The sequence below is a fragment of the Seriola aureovittata genome, chromosome 17 (assembly GCF_021018895.1).
Source record: "Seriola aureovittata isolate HTS-2021-v1 ecotype China chromosome 17, ASM2101889v1, whole genome shotgun sequence".
Lineage (NCBI taxonomy): Eukaryota > Metazoa > Chordata > Actinopteri > Carangiformes > Carangidae > Seriola > Seriola aureovittata.
The window spans coordinates 2,255,297-2,273,573 of NC_079380.1; the positions used below are offsets into that span (position 1 = coordinate 2,255,297).

General features: G+C 44.3%; 3 protein-coding genes across 4 annotated transcripts in view; all 3 read right to left on the reverse strand.

Moving 5' to 3' along the window:
- The window catches only part of prr12b (proline rich 12b), a 33,431-nt gene extending 32,365 nt beyond the window's left edge, over positions 1-1,066 (reverse strand). Inside the window, exon 1 of the mRNA XM_056400650.1 lies at positions 601-1,066. Within this exon, the coding sequence (XP_056256625.1) occupies positions 601-683 (83 nt within the window). The 5' untranslated portion in view covers positions 684-1,066. The remainder of the gene's footprint in view (positions 1-600) is intronic.
- A 251-nt stretch (positions 1,067-1,317) lies between these two features.
- prrg2 (proline rich Gla (G-carboxyglutamic acid) 2) lies at positions 1,318-8,769 on the reverse strand. 2 transcript variants are annotated; one of them, XM_056400662.1, is made up of 6 exons: positions 8,340-8,766; positions 6,158-6,330; positions 5,744-5,777; positions 3,831-3,963; positions 3,339-3,482; positions 1,318-1,728 (listed from the first exon to the last, which is right to left on the reverse strand). In XM_056400662.1, exons 1-6 carry the CDS (start codon positions 8,422-8,424, stop codon positions 1,686-1,688), a joined length of 612 nt encoding a protein of 203 aa, XP_056256637.1. In that variant the 5' UTR covers positions 8,425-8,766; the 3' UTR covers positions 1,318-1,685. The 2 variants fall into 2 exon arrangements, with proteins under 2 accessions (XP_056256637.1, XP_056256638.1); XM_056400663.1 differs by lacking the exon at positions 1,318-1,728 and having other exon boundaries at positions 3,335-3,482; positions 8,340-8,769.
- Positions 8,770-9,901: 1,132 nt separating this feature from the next.
- On the reverse strand, positions 9,902-17,978 carry rras (RAS related). Its single transcript, XM_056401113.1, has 6 exons — positions 17,135-17,978; positions 15,494-15,581; positions 13,282-13,384; positions 12,990-13,098; positions 12,605-12,723; positions 9,902-11,528 (listed from the first exon to the last, which is right to left on the reverse strand). Exons 1-6 carry the CDS (start codon positions 17,219-17,221, stop codon positions 11,441-11,443), a joined length of 594 nt encoding a protein of 197 aa, XP_056257088.1. The 5' UTR covers positions 17,222-17,978; the 3' UTR covers positions 9,902-11,440.
- Positions 17,979-18,277: the final 299 nt, after the last annotated feature.

Genomic DNA, 18,277 nt, shown 5'->3' on the forward strand with positions numbered 1-18,277 from the left:
GGCAGCTGGCTGCGGTAACCCCGCTTAGTTTGGAGGAAGACTGTGGTGTGAGATGAAGAAATAAACTGCTGCTCCGCACTGACACGACATGAGTTGTTGTGCTGTGTTACAGAGTGCAAGGTTTGTGTGTCTCTGTCAGGCAGCAGCTCTGTGCAACGCGCTGCTTTGATTTGTGGGCTACAGCCAATTAGTACCGTACCAGGCAACCTGCGACTGTCCCTGTCATGCATCTGTTCCGTCCGAGTCGAGACAAAGCTGCAGCGGGGACAATGCCGCCAGAGCCCAGATGTAATCTTCCATTTTTGAAATAACACACTGGGCTTCCAGCAACCCATCCCCCTTCTCCCTCTCCTCTGTCTCCGTATCACTATTAACCTTCCATCGCATTCCATGCATTTTAGAGACAGCCCCCACACCCCCCCTCCCCGATGACAATACGGCTGCTGTACCTGAGACTGGTGGCCAAGCAGCAGCAGCAGCAGCAGCACCGTGCAGCCTGGCTGAATGCAGAGGCGCAGGCAGCGCTGTGCCGTGGCATTGTTAGAGCCACTCCAGCTCACTGGAGCCCGTGGTGCCCGTGCCTCGGCCACCGAAGCTTACCTTGCTTTGGCCGATCTGTCGTAACTCCATCCCGTCCCAGCCCCCAGATCTCCGAAGCCTGCAGCGGGATAATTCCTCTCCATGAAAGAAAGGGCTGGATGAAGATGAACAGATAGTGAGGGGGAGGGGAGGGAGGAATGTCTTCTGTTCTCTGAGCTCGCTTCTGTTTATTTCTCCGCTTGACGAGCCTGTAGACTGGGAGGAATGGAGGGAGGAGAAGGAGCGGGGAGGGGGGGGGGGTCACAGCAGCCAGGAGCACCTCCTCCCTCCTCTCCTCTCCATATATTTCACTGTCTATTGTCTCCTGTGTGAAGCGGATGGGCCGTGGAACAGATGCTCCGCGTTCTTCAGCAGCAGCTTCCCCGAGCGAAGCCGCATCCAGTCGGATCCAGCTGCTCCGCCGCTCGCTGCCTCCGCTCTCTCACTATTTTCGCTCATTTGCTTCACAAGACGCCATTTTTAAGAGGAATGACTGGGCTGGCGTTCATCCTCTGCTTCCCTCCCTCGCTCGCCCTCTCTCTCTCACACACACACACACACACACGCACACACGATTTGTCATCCAAGGCAGCGCAGTGGTGTAGCATTGTAGAAGACCGTAGAGACAGAGCCTGGTCAGCTGTGTGACTGTAACACAAGACACACAAGCTGCAGCATGATGTGCGCGCACACACACACACACACACACACCCGCATGTACTGCCTTTGGCCTGCTGAGTTAAAGTAGATGAATAATGATCGGAGACGCGTCTGACTGTGACGTGATTTATTTTTTGTAAACATGATCTCTACGAACTAACTCTACCTCCACACAGCTGGGGGGGGGGTGTTACAAAATGAACCCCACCCTCCTCACATCTGTACTGGACAGACTGGTGTTCAGCCCACGTGCACATCACACTGTCACTGGTGCGCGGGACTGTGTTCTGACGTCACTCATAAATACAGCACACACACACAAGCACACACACACACACACACACACACAAGCACACACATACACACACATATAAAAATGCAACATTTAAAAGTTGACTGAAGCTCCAGGTCCCAGCAGCCACATGAGGAGGCTCTGCCCGCCCATCTCACTCGTTGTCTCCGGGATCAGCGGGCTCTGATGGCGCCCCCCTGTGGTCAAAGACAGGAAGAACCTCTGTGAGCATTCTTCTACACAGCAGTGAGACAGTGTGTGCTCTCTGTTCCTGGAAAGAGGCTTCAGAGAGAGAGAGAGAGAGAGAGAGAGAGAGAAAGGGCTGCAGCACACTGAGATTAGCTGCTGAATGTTTTGGTGTGAATGCAGAGGAAGAAGCTGCAGCAGCCAAGAGACCGGGCTCGTCACACAGTACACACAGAGAGGAGCCAGGACATGATACACACAATATACACAAAACACTGGATGAGCAGAGCAAGAGAAGAAGAACGAATCAACAGGAGAGGTTCAGAAAGGTTCCCTGACTCTGATCCTGCCCATCACTTACCAGGTGTAACACTTCATCTCAGTATATATGTATCCTCAATGACCCTGAGATGGAGTTTACACTGAAATACTTTGACTGACTGTGTTAAAAATGTTGTACATTTTTACAAATTTATCAAAAAAGTAAAAGCTGAAATATCACATTGACAAAATTATTCAGACACTTTACTTCACACTGTCTTTAGCTCAGAGAAAAAAACAGGAACAATCAGGACTCCAGCTCTAGAGGAGTCCTGGTGGTTCCAGACTTCTTCATGTCAGAATGATGGAGACCGCTGTTCTTCTCAGGAACCTTCAGTGCAGCAGAAATGTTTCTGAGCCTGGACACAGTCCTGTCTCTGAGCTCTGCAGCAGCTCCTTCCTCCTCATGGTTTCTGCTCTGATCTGTTTGTCAGCTGTGAGGCCTGATATAGACAGGTATGTGTCTTTTACACATCATGTCCAATCAGCTGATTTCACCACAGATGGACTCCAGTCAAGGTGGAGAAACATCTCAGTGATGATCCAGAGAAATGGAGGAACCTGAGCTACATTTCTATTTCATTTATTTCTGTTTTCCCTTTGTAATTATGGGGTATTGAGTGTAGATTGATTTTAGCATCAGGCTGCACCATATGTGAAGTGAAGTGGTCTGAAAACTTTCTGAATAAACTGTAGGTGTGTGTGAGTAACATTCCTTACAGTTCTGATTTGATTTTCAGATTTCCGAACATATAAAATATATAATCATATAAATAGTCATATAAAATATTCAAAATCTGTATGAAATTTTGACATAATTGCTGTGTGAAGTCTTGAGTAATGGCTAAAAAGTGTTTTGTGAGGTCACAGTGACCTTTTCATCCTCGAGTCCAAGTGAACATTTGTGCCAAATTTGAAGAAATTCTGTCAAGGCGTTACTGAGATATCATGTCCACAAGAACGGAACAAATGGACGGACGGACAGACGGACAACCCGAAAACAATATGCCTCCAGCTCTTGCTGTCGTTGGCACAGAAGCATAAAATAATTTCAGTAATGACATTAGCTTAGGGTTCAGGACAGCCACATCCCAGTTGAAAGTTCCCTATCAATGGTGATGTTATATATATTAAGTGTGCTGCTGTCTCAGAACAGAAGGATCTTGGGAAACTGGTTATAAAATGTTCATTTGAACACAAAGTACGTTTTGTAAGTAATGCATTCTCTGGTTTGTTTGGATCTTGGACCACCACAAAGACCTGATCCAGGTAAGATGTGTGTACTGGAGCATCCACTTACCCCGAATAAGGTGGTGGTGGGGCATCATGCTGTCCACTGCGGTTCAGAGCCTCATTGTAGCTGGGTAGACCGGGAACAGTGATCCCAGACAGGGGCACCATCTCCGGGGCCGGGCGCCCATCTGCTGCCATCCGGACTGGAGCTCTGGACCAGCACAGAGACGGACAAGTCAGTTTAGTTCCTGTGACGCTCAAGTCTAAGGCAAATATAAATGTTCTCAGGAAGTGTGATGGTAATTATGTTTGATTATGTTGATTTCCTGTTTTTATAGATCGTGTTGTATATAAGTGAAGATCTTCACCACATGGTGGAGCTAAAAAAAAAGGTCAGGGGTCATTGAGGTCATTTGATATTGTTATCTGAGGACAATAAATATCCACACCAGATGTCATGGCCAGCAGAGTTAAAATGTCTGATGGACCAAAGTGACCATTTTATTCCACATCCCTCACTTAACTGGAGAAAAAATGGTCCACATCAGGGAGAACTTACTGGGTTGACCTCCTCTCACCCTTCTGCTTGGCTTTGTAGCAGTAGATTCCCAGCACAATGGCAATAACAGCAGACACCAGGACAGCCAGGATCCCTGCCACCAGTCCTGACACATCCACTCTGGGAGCGTACTCTTCAAAGACGAACATGATTAACTTCAAACCATTGTTTCCCCAACAGTTTTCACAGCAGCCAGTCCGTCACTGATTATTACAGTCCAGACTACAATCCTGACTTTAGTCCTGACTACAATCCAGACTACAATCCAGACTACAGTCCTGACTACAGTCCTGACTTCAGTCCTGACCTCAGTCCGAACTACAGCCAAGACTACAGTCCAGACTACAGTCCAGACTACAGCCAAGACTACAGTCCTGACCTCAGTCCGGACTACAGTCCAAACTACAGCCAAGACTACAGTCCTGACTACAGTCCTGACTACAGTCCTGACTACAGTCCAGACTACAGTCCAGACTACAGTCCAGACTACAGTCCAGACTACAGCCAAGACTACAGTCCTGACTACAGTCCTGACCTCAGTCCAGACTACAGTCCAGACTACAGTCCAGACTACAGTCCAGACTACAGCCAAGACTACAGTCCTGACTAAAATTGAGACTTTAGTCCTGACTACATCATTTGAAGACTTTTCTGTTTGCCACTGCCTTTTATTAAACCAAATTTGCGAGTTAATATTTTACACTGCACTGGAACTTTTATTCTCCTGTTTTATCTGTCTTATTCCTTTTTAGCTTCATTTATTTCCAAATTCAATTTTTAATTGTATTTACATGTCTTTTTACTTGTGTTGCTTTTATATTCTGTCTTGATGGCTTTTATGCTCTATGTAAAGCACTTTGAATTGTCTTGTTGAAATGTGCTATACAAATAAACTTGCCATGCCTTGCCTTGCCTTACATCCAGACTACAGTCCTGACTACAGCCCAGACTTTAGTCCTGACTATAGTCCTGACCTCAGTCCTGACTACATCCAGACTACAGTCCTGACTTCAGTCCTGACTACATCCAGACTTCAATCCAGACTATAGTCCTGACTACAGTCCTGACCTCAGTCCTGACTTCAGTCCTGACTACAGCCAAGACTACAGTCCTGACTACAGTCCTGACTACAGTCCAGACTACAGTCCAGACTACAGTCCAGACTACAGCCAAGACTACAGTCCTGACTACAGTCCTGACCTCAGTCCAGACTACAGTCCAGACTACAGTCCAGACTACAGTCCAGACTACAGCCAAGACTACAGTCCTGACTAAAATTGAGACTTTAGTCCTGACTACATCATTTGAAGACTTTTCTGTTTGCCACTGCCTTTTATTAAACCAAATTTGCGAGTTAATATTTTACACTGCACTGGAACTTTTATTCTCCTGTTTTATCTGTCTTATTCCTTTTTAGCTTCATTTATTTCCAAATTCAATTTTTAATTGTATTTAAATGTCTTTTTACTTGTGTTGCTTTTATATTCTGTCTTGATGGCTTTTATGCTCTATGTAAAGCACTTTGAATTGTCTTGTTGAAATGTGCTATACAAATAAACTTGCCATGCCTTGCCTTAAATCCAGACTACAGTCCTGACTACAGCCCAGACTTTAGTCCTGACTATAGTCCTGACCTCAGTCCTGACTACATCCAGACTTCAATCCAGACTATAGTCAAGACTACAGTCCCGAGTATCTGAGTATCACTCCCCCTTCAATCATTGATTGGTCAGTGGACCTTTAATCGTGCAGATATAATAAGTAAAATAAAATGTGATCATTACAATAATGATAAAGTTCAGTATAATAATGATGCATTTATTGGTCCTTGGGTATTTTCAATATAAAAACATTTCATTCTGCTGATGAGCCCAGTACCAAGACCTGAAGACTACATAGATAATGTTCTTTACCGTGACTGTTCACATAGTCGGTCCAAAATTTTTCCTGAAAATGGAAGAGAAAGAAAATATAATGATGTAGCTTCATTAGAGAGAAGAAGAATAGACACATTGAGTGACGACCACAGGACATTTCATTCACAGTCCTCTCATCAGGTGCTACAGTACAGGTTCAGGTAACAGTTCTAGGAGTTCTGGTTCAGTTGAACGGCTCATCTTCAGACTGTAGATGTAACAATGCTGGGATATTAACTAAACGGCATTTTAATGGACTCTTAATGATTTCTGGTGCCCTTCAAATAATTTCTCAGTCTGTTCACATAACTGTCACACAAGGTTCAAATGTTAAGGTGACGTCCACCTCCTCAACCCCTGACTGTCTTGAAAGCAGCTGTAAGGTTCTACATCAGCGTACGGCATCATTACCGTCTGAGCGTCGTCCTCGAACACCTCTCTAGCTTCCTCACGGCTGCACATCTCCTCCATACACTCCCTTTCCAGACTGTCAGACACCAGCAGCTCAAAGTCCCAGCTGTTGTAGAGCAGCGAGCGCGACAGGAAGGAGGTGGCCGACTGCTCGTCCAGCAGCACTGGCTCTCCTGCAGGACACAGGCCGTTTACACTCAGAGCACACACCGACAGCAACACAGCCCCATACACTGTGATACAGAGATGCTATGAAGAAGCATCGTGTTGTTAAGACAGTTTTTCATTATCGTGGCTCTGCGCTCCAGATCTAAGGATCAGATGAAACACTGACTGAGGTTAAAGTTTTGGAGGACAAACTGCAGCCAAACAGTCCCATACATCCAACTCCTCCGAGCTCCACCAATTCCAGAAACTACTAAAACACATCAGTAAGTCACACACACACAGATGGACAGTAACAAAGTACATTTACATAAGTACTGTACTTAATTATATTTTTTGAGTATCTACTCTTCACTTGAGCATTATTTTTTGGAAACTTCTGACTGTTACTCCACTACACTTAAAATATTGTACAATTGACTCCACTATGAAGTACTTTCTATGAAGTACTCAGTGACTTCATTTTATTTTATTTTGAAAATTTGATAGATCATACACTGTGTGCATCACAGGAAAAAAAACAATCACAGCCAACTCCTCCACTGTCAGTCATGTTTGAACCTGTCAGTGTCCTAACGATGGCGACGTTAGATAAAGAAGAGGCAGGAGATTCTTCACCAGAGACCATGGTCTGATCTGAGGTCTGTGTTTGAAGGTTTAGAAATAAAGACAGATTCCTTTAGTTTGAGATGTTTGCTGTGTTTACCACGACCAGACTTCATCACTGACTAAAGAAAAGAAACATGAAAACAACAATAGCTGCTTTTGTTGATTCATTTGTGTTTTTATGTCCATGTCTACAGTCTCTTTATCATATTCTACAGTCTTCTACACAATCATTACACTGCACCAAAACCCCAAGAATCCGGAGATATCCTTTTAAGGTTCTTGCAAGAATCTGGATCATATCAGGAACATGTCTGGAAAGTTTTACAATGCTGCGATCGGAGCATGTCCAGTCCAGGTTTCATCATATATGCGGTCATAAGATTTTCTGGGGTATTTTGCGCAGTTTTTTAAAATCAATTACTACAGTTCTATATCTCAAATGAGAATCTGACTGAACAACTTTGACCTGTATTGCAGTCGTATTTGAGCAGGAGAGTCTATACTTTGACTCATGTAATGGAGCTGTGGACATTGTCCACATCTGGTCGCACACATGTTCCGTCATCACCATGAGCACACATGCAGTAGTTTAATCTGACTCAAGTACTTCCAAGAGCAATAAATGTGGATTAATCCGCTGCTGAAAATAGTCCTCAAAAAGGTCACTATTTCCTCTTGTTAAGAGGCGTGTGATAAACACTACATTTACATTCACTCATTTATCTTTTACCCAAACTAACTTACAATGAGAGACATCACTGAAACTTCAGTGCAATAGGAGACCTTGGTGTAAGTACTAAGAACTACATCTCTGTAATACGTGAAGGAGATCAGGTGGAGAAGAGCCGTGAAAGTTCATAGTAAGAGTTAGTTAGACATGTCAGGGTTTTAGAGGTGTTAGGAGAGGAGGTGTGTTAGGAAACTACTGAGCCTTAATCAGAAGTGAAACTTTATAGTTGTGGTTTTAAAACTTAAAAGAGAAAATGGAGCCTAGTGGAGTCAGATGAACTGAGAGATGAGGAAGTGGAGTAAAAAATAAATTAAAACGAAATTAAAAAGAAAATGGTCTGTGGCTTAAAGGACTAAATGAAAACAGAATGAAATACTACAGTAGTTAAGGTGAAGTTATGAAGTTATGAAAGGTGAACTAAACAAACCTACGGAGAAACACAGAGAGAGAGAGGGAGAGACAGAGAGAGAGAGAGAGAGAGAGAGAGAGAGGGAGAGAGAGAGTTTTACAGTTTTATCATAAAGGTAAAAAGAATAAAGAAACAACATTCTGCAAACTGTTGATGACTGAATGACTGATGAATGAATTGTTGTTACTTCAGTGTTTTTGAACGAAGCAGTCAGTCAGAGACCGCGCTGTGTTCAGGGAGGTTACACGGCTCTGACAGGTGAGGCTTACCTGGACTGAGCCTGGAGGTGACGGCGCAGTGAGTCAGCTGCAGCAGGGACAGCACGGGGATCCATATTGCCGACAACACCGCCATGGAAGCGAACAGCTACACACAGAAGATCCTTCAAAGACGTGACTTCGACACCGATGGTCTGGAGGACGAAGCTCTGACCCTCCTACACCTGTCGGAGAGGCTGCAGTCTGCTCCACCTGTCCCAGCTGAAGCTAGAGGCTCAGAAACATGGAGGTAGTAGAGTCTGTGACTGAACGCCTCTGTTCTCAGCTCTGAAACTAAGTGTTGGGCTGTTCATCTTAAAACAAGTTGGACGACATACCAGCTGGAGGGAGGGACCTCCTCAAACCTGTGTGTCTACTTGTCACTGTCCACTCACCGCACACTGCCTCTGTTTACCTGCTTGTTTTCTCCTGTGTGTGTGTGTGTGTGCAGTTGTAGCGTTACACACTGACAAGAGAGAAAACCTGACAACATCAATCTGTTAATAAGGAACATGTTGTCTGTCTTCTGTTACCTGTTCGTGTGTTTATGTCTATTTTAATGGCACGTGTGTAAAGTTGCCTATTTTTCCTACTGATGCAAAACTTTTTTGTTTTTAGTCATTTGACAAACTGCAAAATTCATTAACTGAATACTACAATTTAGATACAGCTAAGGTGTTATCATCCACCCCACGCTGACAGGTATCCCCATACACAAATGTAATATATCTACATATATTGAATTCCCATGTATAAAATATATGTACATACAAAATAAAAACATATATGTACAAATTATATATGAAACCTATTAGAAATTGGAACAATGCCATATATTGACATATATCTCTAGCTCATACAAATATGCATGTGTATGTATGTATTCTTATACTGTAGACATATGTTACATAATGTATGTATCCATCTCAAAGCCTGTCAATATATATTGATAACAGTAGGGTCCAAATATCAGAAACCAGTTTCCCAGAATGGAAAGATAGAAAATTAAGTAATGAATAAGATTAACATATATAACCATATAGATTTTTAAATGTATATTGTGTTAATAAACTTGCATATATAAATTAAATGTATATCATTAACATATATGTTTGCAACATGTTATATCATATAAAAAATTATCATAGATATGTAATAATATATGTACATATAAAAATTTTACTATGGTATATGTATGTTACAACTTATATTTTATATATATATATATATATATATATATATATATATATATATATATATGTGTGTGTGTATATATATGTAAATATGTGATTATAATATATCACCTTATAGGTGACATATATGGCAACAGAACACATATATATATACATATATTACATTTCTGTACATTTCTGCATCATTTCCTGTCAGTACTAAACAGCACAGCACATACATGCCAGTGCACAGACTCTACTACAGAGCTCATATGACCAAACCTTCAGCTCCACTGCAGTGAGCTGAATGTAAGGTGTGACACCTTGTTCATTAAGATCACACCTGGATCACACCTGGATCACACCTGGATCACACCTGAAGTCATTAAAGACACAACAGAGTGAGGAGTTCCAATAAATGTTTTAATGATGTATAAATGTGATTGATATCAGTATAAAACAGATGATGTGAACAACAGGCTGCATATTAAAAAGTGAAATGAAACATTTACAGATGGGGAACACTGACAGGAGTTTCTACTGAACTAATGGGGGGGGGGGGTCATCCTCAGCTCATCTTTTATTGCTGAAAAGCTGATTGAAGATGTGAATCTTTTTTTGCAGCAGTGACCTCTACTGGCTGGTTGAGGCAGCACACTGTGAACAATCAGATCCATCCTCAGACACATCACATCACCGTGACATCATGATGATGTCACATGTGACAGCTGTGGGAAACACTACATCAGTGAAACAGTGAGGACTCAGGACAAAACACCAGACCAGAATCTACTGGAAGAGGTCAAAGGTCATGGAGTTAGATTCAAGGAGGACCATGTTTGATCAGAGTCAAGGGTCATGTGATGAACCATCTCCATGACCGAGTCTCTCTGCTGATGAAGACCATGAGATGCAGTTAAAATGTCTAGTGAGTGAACCTGGATCAGGATCCTATTGTTAAACTGCTGACTATCCTGGCAGTATCAGAATCCACACCAGTGAACCCAGAACCCAGTCCCTGCACAGAGGCTGGACTGTGCAAACACACACAGGTTCTGTTGTCATGGACACTGCTCTGCACAATGGTCCAGTCTCTAATTCAAACTTAGACTCGTCCTCATCCAGCTGGTGAAGGCTGAGTTCCTAAACTGGAACAGTCTGGACCTGGATCATGTAAACCTGATCAGGCCCTTTATATGATTGGCCAGCCTGGTATTTATGTTTTCAATATTGTGTCTCCTTAAGGCCATGCATGTGGCGAGACGCGAGGAGGCGACAGGAAGCAGCGTCAGCTGTGCTGTGGGCTCTGCTGCCCCCTGCAGAACGGCAGGAGCACGACAGCACTCCATGTTCTGCCTGGAGTTTGGGCGTGCCGCACTTCATGAGAAAGTTGAAATGTTATGGACAAATTTTGTTCAGTCAAGACGTAGAAGTGGAAATAACTTCCTGTCAGTCAGCTGAGGTCTAGTGATGTCACTGCTGACATCAGTACCTGCAGGACGCAGCATTTGCTCTTTTCTACATGATGGCACGATGATACTATGTACAGTAAGGTCATTATTACTCCAGGTCACAGGGACAGTACCAGTCTCAGTACCGGTCTCAGTACCGGTCTCAGTACCGGTCTCAGTACTGACACAGTACCGGTCTCAGTACCGGTCTCAGTACCAGCGTCGGTGTCAGTCTTTACATCCTCTCATCTAAACAAAAGGTAAGACTCATTTAAAAGTTTTGGCAAAAGTGCAAATGAAACCATTTGAAAAGATAATTATGCACCTCATCTCTCTCTCTCTCTCTCTCTCTCTCTCTCTCTCTCTCTCTCTCTCTCTCTCTCAGACAAACACACATACACACACACACACACACACACACACACACTCTTTTTTGGACAAGCTGTGGAGCTGTAAAGGGGCAGGGCTATGGTGTCCATGGTAACAGTGCTCAGAGGAGGACACAGGGACAGCCGCCACTGTTCTGTTTGCCTGAGTGACGAGCCGGAGGAGGAGGACTCTCCATCTCCTGAAACCGCCTGTGGATGAAGAAGAGGAGACACAGACAGGGGAATGAATCATTGTCAGGTGTTGTTGCTTGGCCCCTCCCCCCTGTGCAGATCACCCGGTGTCACTTTATTCCCTGTTGAGATCCCACATACAGGCTGATACAGGTTTAACAGAGGTTGAAAGTTCAGCTGGAGGGACGAGAGAACATGAAAAGTGTCACAGAATTCAGGTTTTAGGGACAGGGTCCTAAAACTACATTCAGGAGGTGACACTGAATCCAGGCTCCTAGGTCTTTTTAGGGTCTGGAAACACTACTGCTGCATCACTGAGGACCAGGACGACCAGGACTTAACAAAAGAAGGACAGTGGACGACAACATGTCCACGCCCTCATTAGTGTGAGTGTCCTCCTGATTCATTTGCATAGTGCAGTGGGAGGACCATCACAGGGCTTCAGCAGAACAGTACAGGGTCATCTGAACACACTGAACCAGACTGAGTCTTACAGAGTCTGATAAACCCTAAAACACCTCGTCTGGTTCTCTCACTGCACTTCCTTGATCGTGTTTCATGTGCTGGAGAAAGACTGTTGATATTTGAACTGAAAGGAAAAACAGATACACCCCGCTCCTTCAGAAGCTCCACCCCCAAATTCATGGATGTGCATTGCCAAGGCAGCGACTCAGTGGTGGAATCCAGGGCTCTTTATACAGCGTGGAAGTAAATACTGTTTCTTACAGCTGAGGCAAAACAAACCTTATAATATAAAACATCATCACACAAACAACATGAACACAAACATCCAGAAAACAAGAGTAAAACCTAGAGAGAGTGGTTTAGATTGTTTTTACTCAACTACCTAGCATAGCATATAAACAAATAAACCCACGGTGCTAACAGACTGGTGTTTTTAGGTCTTTGTCTGTTTGTGTTAAAACTGATTATAAGATGCTTCACTTTTGTGTGACACAACTGAACTCTACAATGACATTAGGTTTTACTCATTTGAAGTAGTAGATTTCATAGAAGATCAATATGTGGTGATCAGTGTTGATGTTGATGCGATGTCCATTGTAAATAAATCCCTGTATGAGAAACACTGGTACCTGATGATCTGCACCAGCTCCAGGAAGGCTTCATCCACGTTGTAGCGGTTCTTGGCTGAAGCCTCCATATAGTGGATCCTGTTCTCTCTGGCAAAGGCCTGAGCGTCCTCCCTGGAGATCTGCACACAGAGCAAACAAGATCCAGGTCTGGTCTCCAGTAAGACCCTCCACTGTCACCTTTATAGCTATACAGGTATGAGGGGGATTTACTGCCCCTCTGTTAAACGAGGTGGCGTCATCCAGCTCATCATATTAGTCTATGTGATCCCTGAGTCCAGTCTGAACCTGGGTTGGAAGCTGATTAGACTCCCTGACCCGCCCTCTGGTCTCAGCCCTGGTACGAGAGCCAGGCAGTGTGGGGAGGTGGACAGAGCGTGTGACTCACCACTCTTTGCTGTTCCAAGTCAGCCTTGTTTCCAACCAGCACCATGGGGAAGTCGTCCCGGTCCTTCACTCTCAGGATCTGGGTGTGGAATTTCTGGACCTCATGGTAGCTGTTGGGAGGACAGAGGGAAAGACTCAGTCCACAAGACCCACATGGATTCTGAGTCAATGATATACACATGTCACTCTGAGTCACATCAAACGCTGCAGAGGACTGCATCTGATCGTACAGATGTCCACACACACACACACACACACACACACACACAACACACACACACACACACACTTACCTTCCTCGGTCGTTGAGTGCAAACACCAGTAGGAAGCCTTCTCCTGAGCGCATGTACTGCTCCCTCATCGCCCCAAACTCCTCCTGACCTGCTGTGTCCAAGACTGACACACACACACACACACACGCACAAATATACTGCATATTTATAAGGGTTCCCTCCTCTGCCATTACAGCCTTTAACAGAGGTGTGTTACATTGTGTGTTACAGCGTGTGAAAGTTTTAGTGTGTTACAGTGTGTTACAATGTTACAGTGTGTGTTACAGTGTTACAGTGCATGTTGCAGTGTGTGATACAGTGTTATAGTATGTTAAAGCTTGTGTTACAGTGTTACTGTGTGTGTTACAGTGTTACAGTGCATGGTATGTTAGTGTGTTACAGTGTGTGTTACAGTGTTAAAGTGTGTGTTACATTGTTACAGTGCATGGTATGTTAGTGTGTTACAGTGTATGATACAGTGTTATAGTGTGTTACAGTGCTATAGTCTGTTACAGTGTGTGTTACAGTGTTACAGCGTGTTAAATTGTTATAGTCTGTTAAAGTGTGTGTTACATCATTACAGTGCATGTTACAGTGTGTGATACAGTGTGTTACAGTGTGTGTTACAGTATAACAGTGTTACAAAGTGTGTTAGTGTGTTACAGTATAAGAGTGTGTTACAAAGTATGTTAGTGTGTTACAGTGTGTGTTATAATGTTACTGTGTGTTGCAGTGTGTGTTACAGTGTTATAGTGTGTTACAGAGTGTGTTACAGTGTTATATTGTGTTACAGTGTGCATTACAGTGCTATAGTGTGTGCTACAGTGTGTGTTAAAGTGTTAGTGTGTTACAGAGTGTGTTACAGTGTGTGTTAAAGTGTTAGTGTGTTACAGAGTGTGTTACTGTACGTTGCAGTGTTACAGAGTGTGTTATAGTGTGTTTCAGTGTGTGTTACCGTGTTATAGTGTGTTACATTGTTACAGTGTGCATTACAGTGTTATAGTGTGTTACAGTGTGTGCTACAGTGTGTGTTAAAGTGTTAGTGTGTTACAGAGTGTGTTACAGAGTGTGTTAAAGTGTTACAGTGTTAGTGTGTTACAGAGCGTGTTATAGTGTGTTTCAGTGTGTGTTACCGTGTTATAGTGTGTTACAGTGTGTGTTAGTGTTATAGTGTGTTACAGTGTGTGTTAAAGTGTTACAGTGTTACAGAGTGTGTTACGGTACGTTGCAGTGTTACAGTATGTTACAGTGTTATAGTCTGTTACAGTGTCTTACAGAGTGTTACAGTGTGTTACGGTGTGTTACAGAGTGTGTTACAGTGTGTTAGGGACCCCCCTCTGAATCAGGTCTGACGTATTTGTTTTATTCTGATCCCCACTGTGGCCGACTCATTTCTAAATGAGCTCTGTAGTAAATGTGACCTGACAGAGCCACAAGTTTGTGCTCATGTGCTGTTGTTAGAGTCTTAGAGCTCAGCATCGGTGCCTCTGACAGACCTGGACAGTTTAGCAGCCCACCAGGCAGGTCTGTGGGTCCAGAATCCTCAGCTGTGTGACTCATGAGAGGCACCATCACTTCCTGTTGAAGCCTCGGACACAGCCAGTGACACAGCCAGTGACACAGCATCATGATATGCTGGCCCCACCCTTTACACCACCTACAGCACTCACTGCAACATCTGTGACCAGTATCACAGTTCAGTCAGATCTAAGTGGTTTCAGAGACGGAGACGTTCTACATGTTGTGTTCACCACAGAAGCTCCAGAGCACATGAACAATGTCATCAAATCCACAGTAAAAAGTCTGTGTGTCCTATAAACATGGACGTGTGTGAGCAGCAGCCAGACTGACTCACAAACAGCAGAGTTAATGTGTGTGTCTGTGTGTGTGTGTGTGTGTGTGTGTGTGAGCGTGTGTGTGTGTGTGTGTGTGTGTGTGTGTGTGTGTGTGTGTGTGTGTGTGTGTGTGTGTGTGTGTGTGTGTGTGTGTGATGATTCACATGTTACTGTGGTGAAACAGCAGTGTGACCCACAGCACCACAGCCTGCCTCCACGGAGCAACGCCGGCCAAGTACAAGTCCTAACAAGGGAAAGAAACATGCAGAGAGCAAACACACTGCCTGTGTCTTACCTCATCACACTGCAACACACCCTGTGCTCTCAAACAAGCCTTCCACACACATCCTGCACTCACTCTCACTGTGAAGTGTGTATGCAATGTGACGGAGCCTTACTGTCTAGCCGGGTCTCCTTTCCATCAACGGTACAGATCTTGGTGTAGGAGTCTTCGATGGTGGGGTCGTAGTCTGACACAAAGTAGGACTGTGGGACAGACTCTGAGTTAATGACGGTCTGCTGCTACAGGTAGTACTGCAGCTGCTGGATACAGTCAAACATCATCCGTACATCAACACACATCTGACTCCATCTTCAACTCATGTATAGAGGACATTAGCTTGTAATGCTAACAGCGCTCAAGATGTGAACAGTAACAGATTCATAATCTCCACATACAGACAGTGACAGGTTAAAGGACACAGGATGATGATGAGTGGTCACTGATGGTCTGATGAGGATGATAATGATGTCACAATCGCCTGATCTCAGTCCAGTTGAACTATGGTAGATGTTGGAGCGATGTGTTAGACAGCGCTTTCAAAACACCACATGAGGGAATATGTTTATGAAAAATGTAGTTCATCTTCCAGTAGAGTTCAGAGACATGGAGCAGTGAAGCTGTTCTGGATCAACAACTGACTGAGACACTGTATGATGGTGTCTCCTTTAACCTGTCACTGTCTGAGTGTTACCTGTTAACAGTGAATATGAACATGAATAAGTTCCCTGACTCACATACTGGACTAAGGTGCAGATGTGAGGAGCTGGATCTGAGTATTTCCATGTTGTATTTCTACTCTGCACTGTCCTCTCTTTATCGGACACACGCTGTTCCTGTTCCTGTTACTGTTACTCAGGTGATGGAACTGGGGCCAGTTTCACACAGATATCTCAGACTGGTCTGTAGTGTTGGTCCAGTCTTAATGTTTCTCACAGATTAGTCTGATGCAAATGATGCAAATAAAGACTCATTTTAAGCCAAAAACATTAGACACCTTGCCTCCAGACTAACTACGGTCTACGACCAATGTTACCATGGTAACAATCAATGACGCAAAAACATGGCTCATAATTTGTGGTTTGCTAACATTGTTATGGAGAGAGCAAAGAGCAGGGAAAGAGTTTTTAGACCAAATCAGATTTTTCTTTTAATTGTTTCACTCCTCAAGTAAAACGTCCTTGTAACTGTTGAAGTAGCAGACAAACATTTTCTGCTGAGGGTAAATAGAGCTGAGAGGTTGGAAACGGTGACTCGGTCGACCATTTTTTTTTTATTTTGAAAAAAGTCTTTATTTACCCAGAATTCATTGTACCACAGTATGTACCATACACTTCAAATTACTGTGAATGTTCTGAGCAGCATCCATCACAGTGAACATCATGTCTGCTTGTTTCACATGCAACAGGAGCTGAATGAAGAGCAGACATGATGGACAACACATATATGACTAAAGGCCATATTAATCACTTTATCAATCGCTGTATTGATCAGTGTTAATAACAACAGCTGTCTGAAAATCCTCACCAGGCTTTGCCATGTTTTAAGTTCATCAGGACCCTTAACTGTATAAATCTCTGTATTGATCACTGTATTGGTCACTGATAACTGAGTATTAGTGCCTCCCACTGGCAGGTCTTTTCCTGTTACACATCTGTTACACATCTGTAACCAACACGAGTCATTACTGTTAATAAACCCTTTATAACACTATGTGCACAAACACGCGCGTGCGCGCACACACACACACAGTTCTTACCTGGATGAACTGGATGGTGAGGGCGCTCTTCCCCACCCCCCCTCCTCCCACCACCACCAGTTTGAATCTTTCCTCTTCGCCACTCATACTGGTTTTGAACTGGGATTGATCCGGACCAAAAAGCTTCCCGGGCCTGATACAGAGTGCCGCGGTTCACCAGCAAACAGCGCCGATCCGAGCCGAGACCACGACCAGGGTGAAGTAGTCGAGTGAAGCGAAACTTGTTCACATGGAGCTCATGGTCTAGAGACAGTCTTTACCGCAGCAACACGTCGTTCAGAGACACACCTGAGGCCAAAGTCCCACCGGAGACACACCGACCGACAGCCGAGACAGCTTCCTGCGGACCGGCACCGTGTTTCGGGCCGAGTTTGGGGTCTGAAGCGGACTGAAGCGGACTGAAGCGGTCTGTGGTGTCTTGAGTCCTCGGCCTCCAGGCTGCTGCTGAGGGCGGAACTGCTTCCTCTTTTTTCTCTCTTCTCAAGAAACTGAAGCAGCCACACTCTGACACACACAAAGACAAAAACACACACTCACACAGACACACACTGACAAACACACACACACAGCGGTCGACACCTGGAGAACACACACACTCCGGCAGCACACCTGAGTTTCCTCCTCCTGCAGACTGAAAAGTGAACTCAACTCTCTCATGTGTCACTTTCCTTATTTGGTCATTCGGAGTATCCGTGACGTCAGTCAGCCGGCGAGCACGTACAGGATGTGAACTCAGCACGAATTGCTACAGTGTCAATAATAAGTTCTGTTCATGACGTCATGAGGCAGTTTTTGTTGGCTCACAGACGCAGATACGGTCCGTCAGTAGACCCCGAGTCAAACCCGGAACAAAGGGAACCAATCAGAAAACAGCTTCTTCACACTCACACACTACTCAGTCCCTCTGTAGCAGGGGCCTCTCTGTGAATGCTTCAGAGAGTGGCCTCAGGTCACCGGAGAATCAGTTCATACACACACACCACATTGACCTAAAAACAAACAGCACCCACAAAGAACTAGCACCCTCCGTGAGGGTCTGGGAGCAGTCCAGGTTGGGAGACAGTCACCTGTCTTGTCACCTGGTGGTCTGGAGCATGACCACTGAAAGCAGAATCTCTATCACTGGATTATAGCAAAACAAAC

Bases quoted from the DNA above. Each gene is read 5' to 3' on its own strand.
- prrg2 (XM_056400662.1), bottom strand. From the start codon at position 8,424: ATGGCGGTGTTGTCGGCAATATGGATCCCCGTGCTGTCCCTGCTGCAG. The intron at 6,331-8,339 runs GTAAGCCTCACC...TGTGTCCTGCAG, and splicing joins CACCTCCAGGCTCAGTCCAG to GAGAGCCAGTGCTGCTGGAC. The intron at 3,964-5,743 runs GTAAAGAACATT...TCGTCTTTGAAG, and splicing joins CGACTATGTGAACAGTCACG to AGTACGCTCCCAGAGTGGAT.
- rras (XM_056401113.1), bottom strand. From the start codon at position 17,221: ATGAGTGGCGAAGAGGAAAGATTCAAACTGGTGGTGGTGGGAGGAGGG. The intron at 13,099-13,281 runs GTAAGTGTGTGT...TCCTCCCAACAG, and splicing joins GCACTCAACGACCGAGGAAG to CTACCATGAGGTCCAGAAAT. The intron at 12,724-12,989 runs GTGAGTCACACG...CTCTGTGTGCAG, and splicing joins ACTTGGAACAGCAAAGAGTG to ATCTCCAGGGAGGACGCTCA.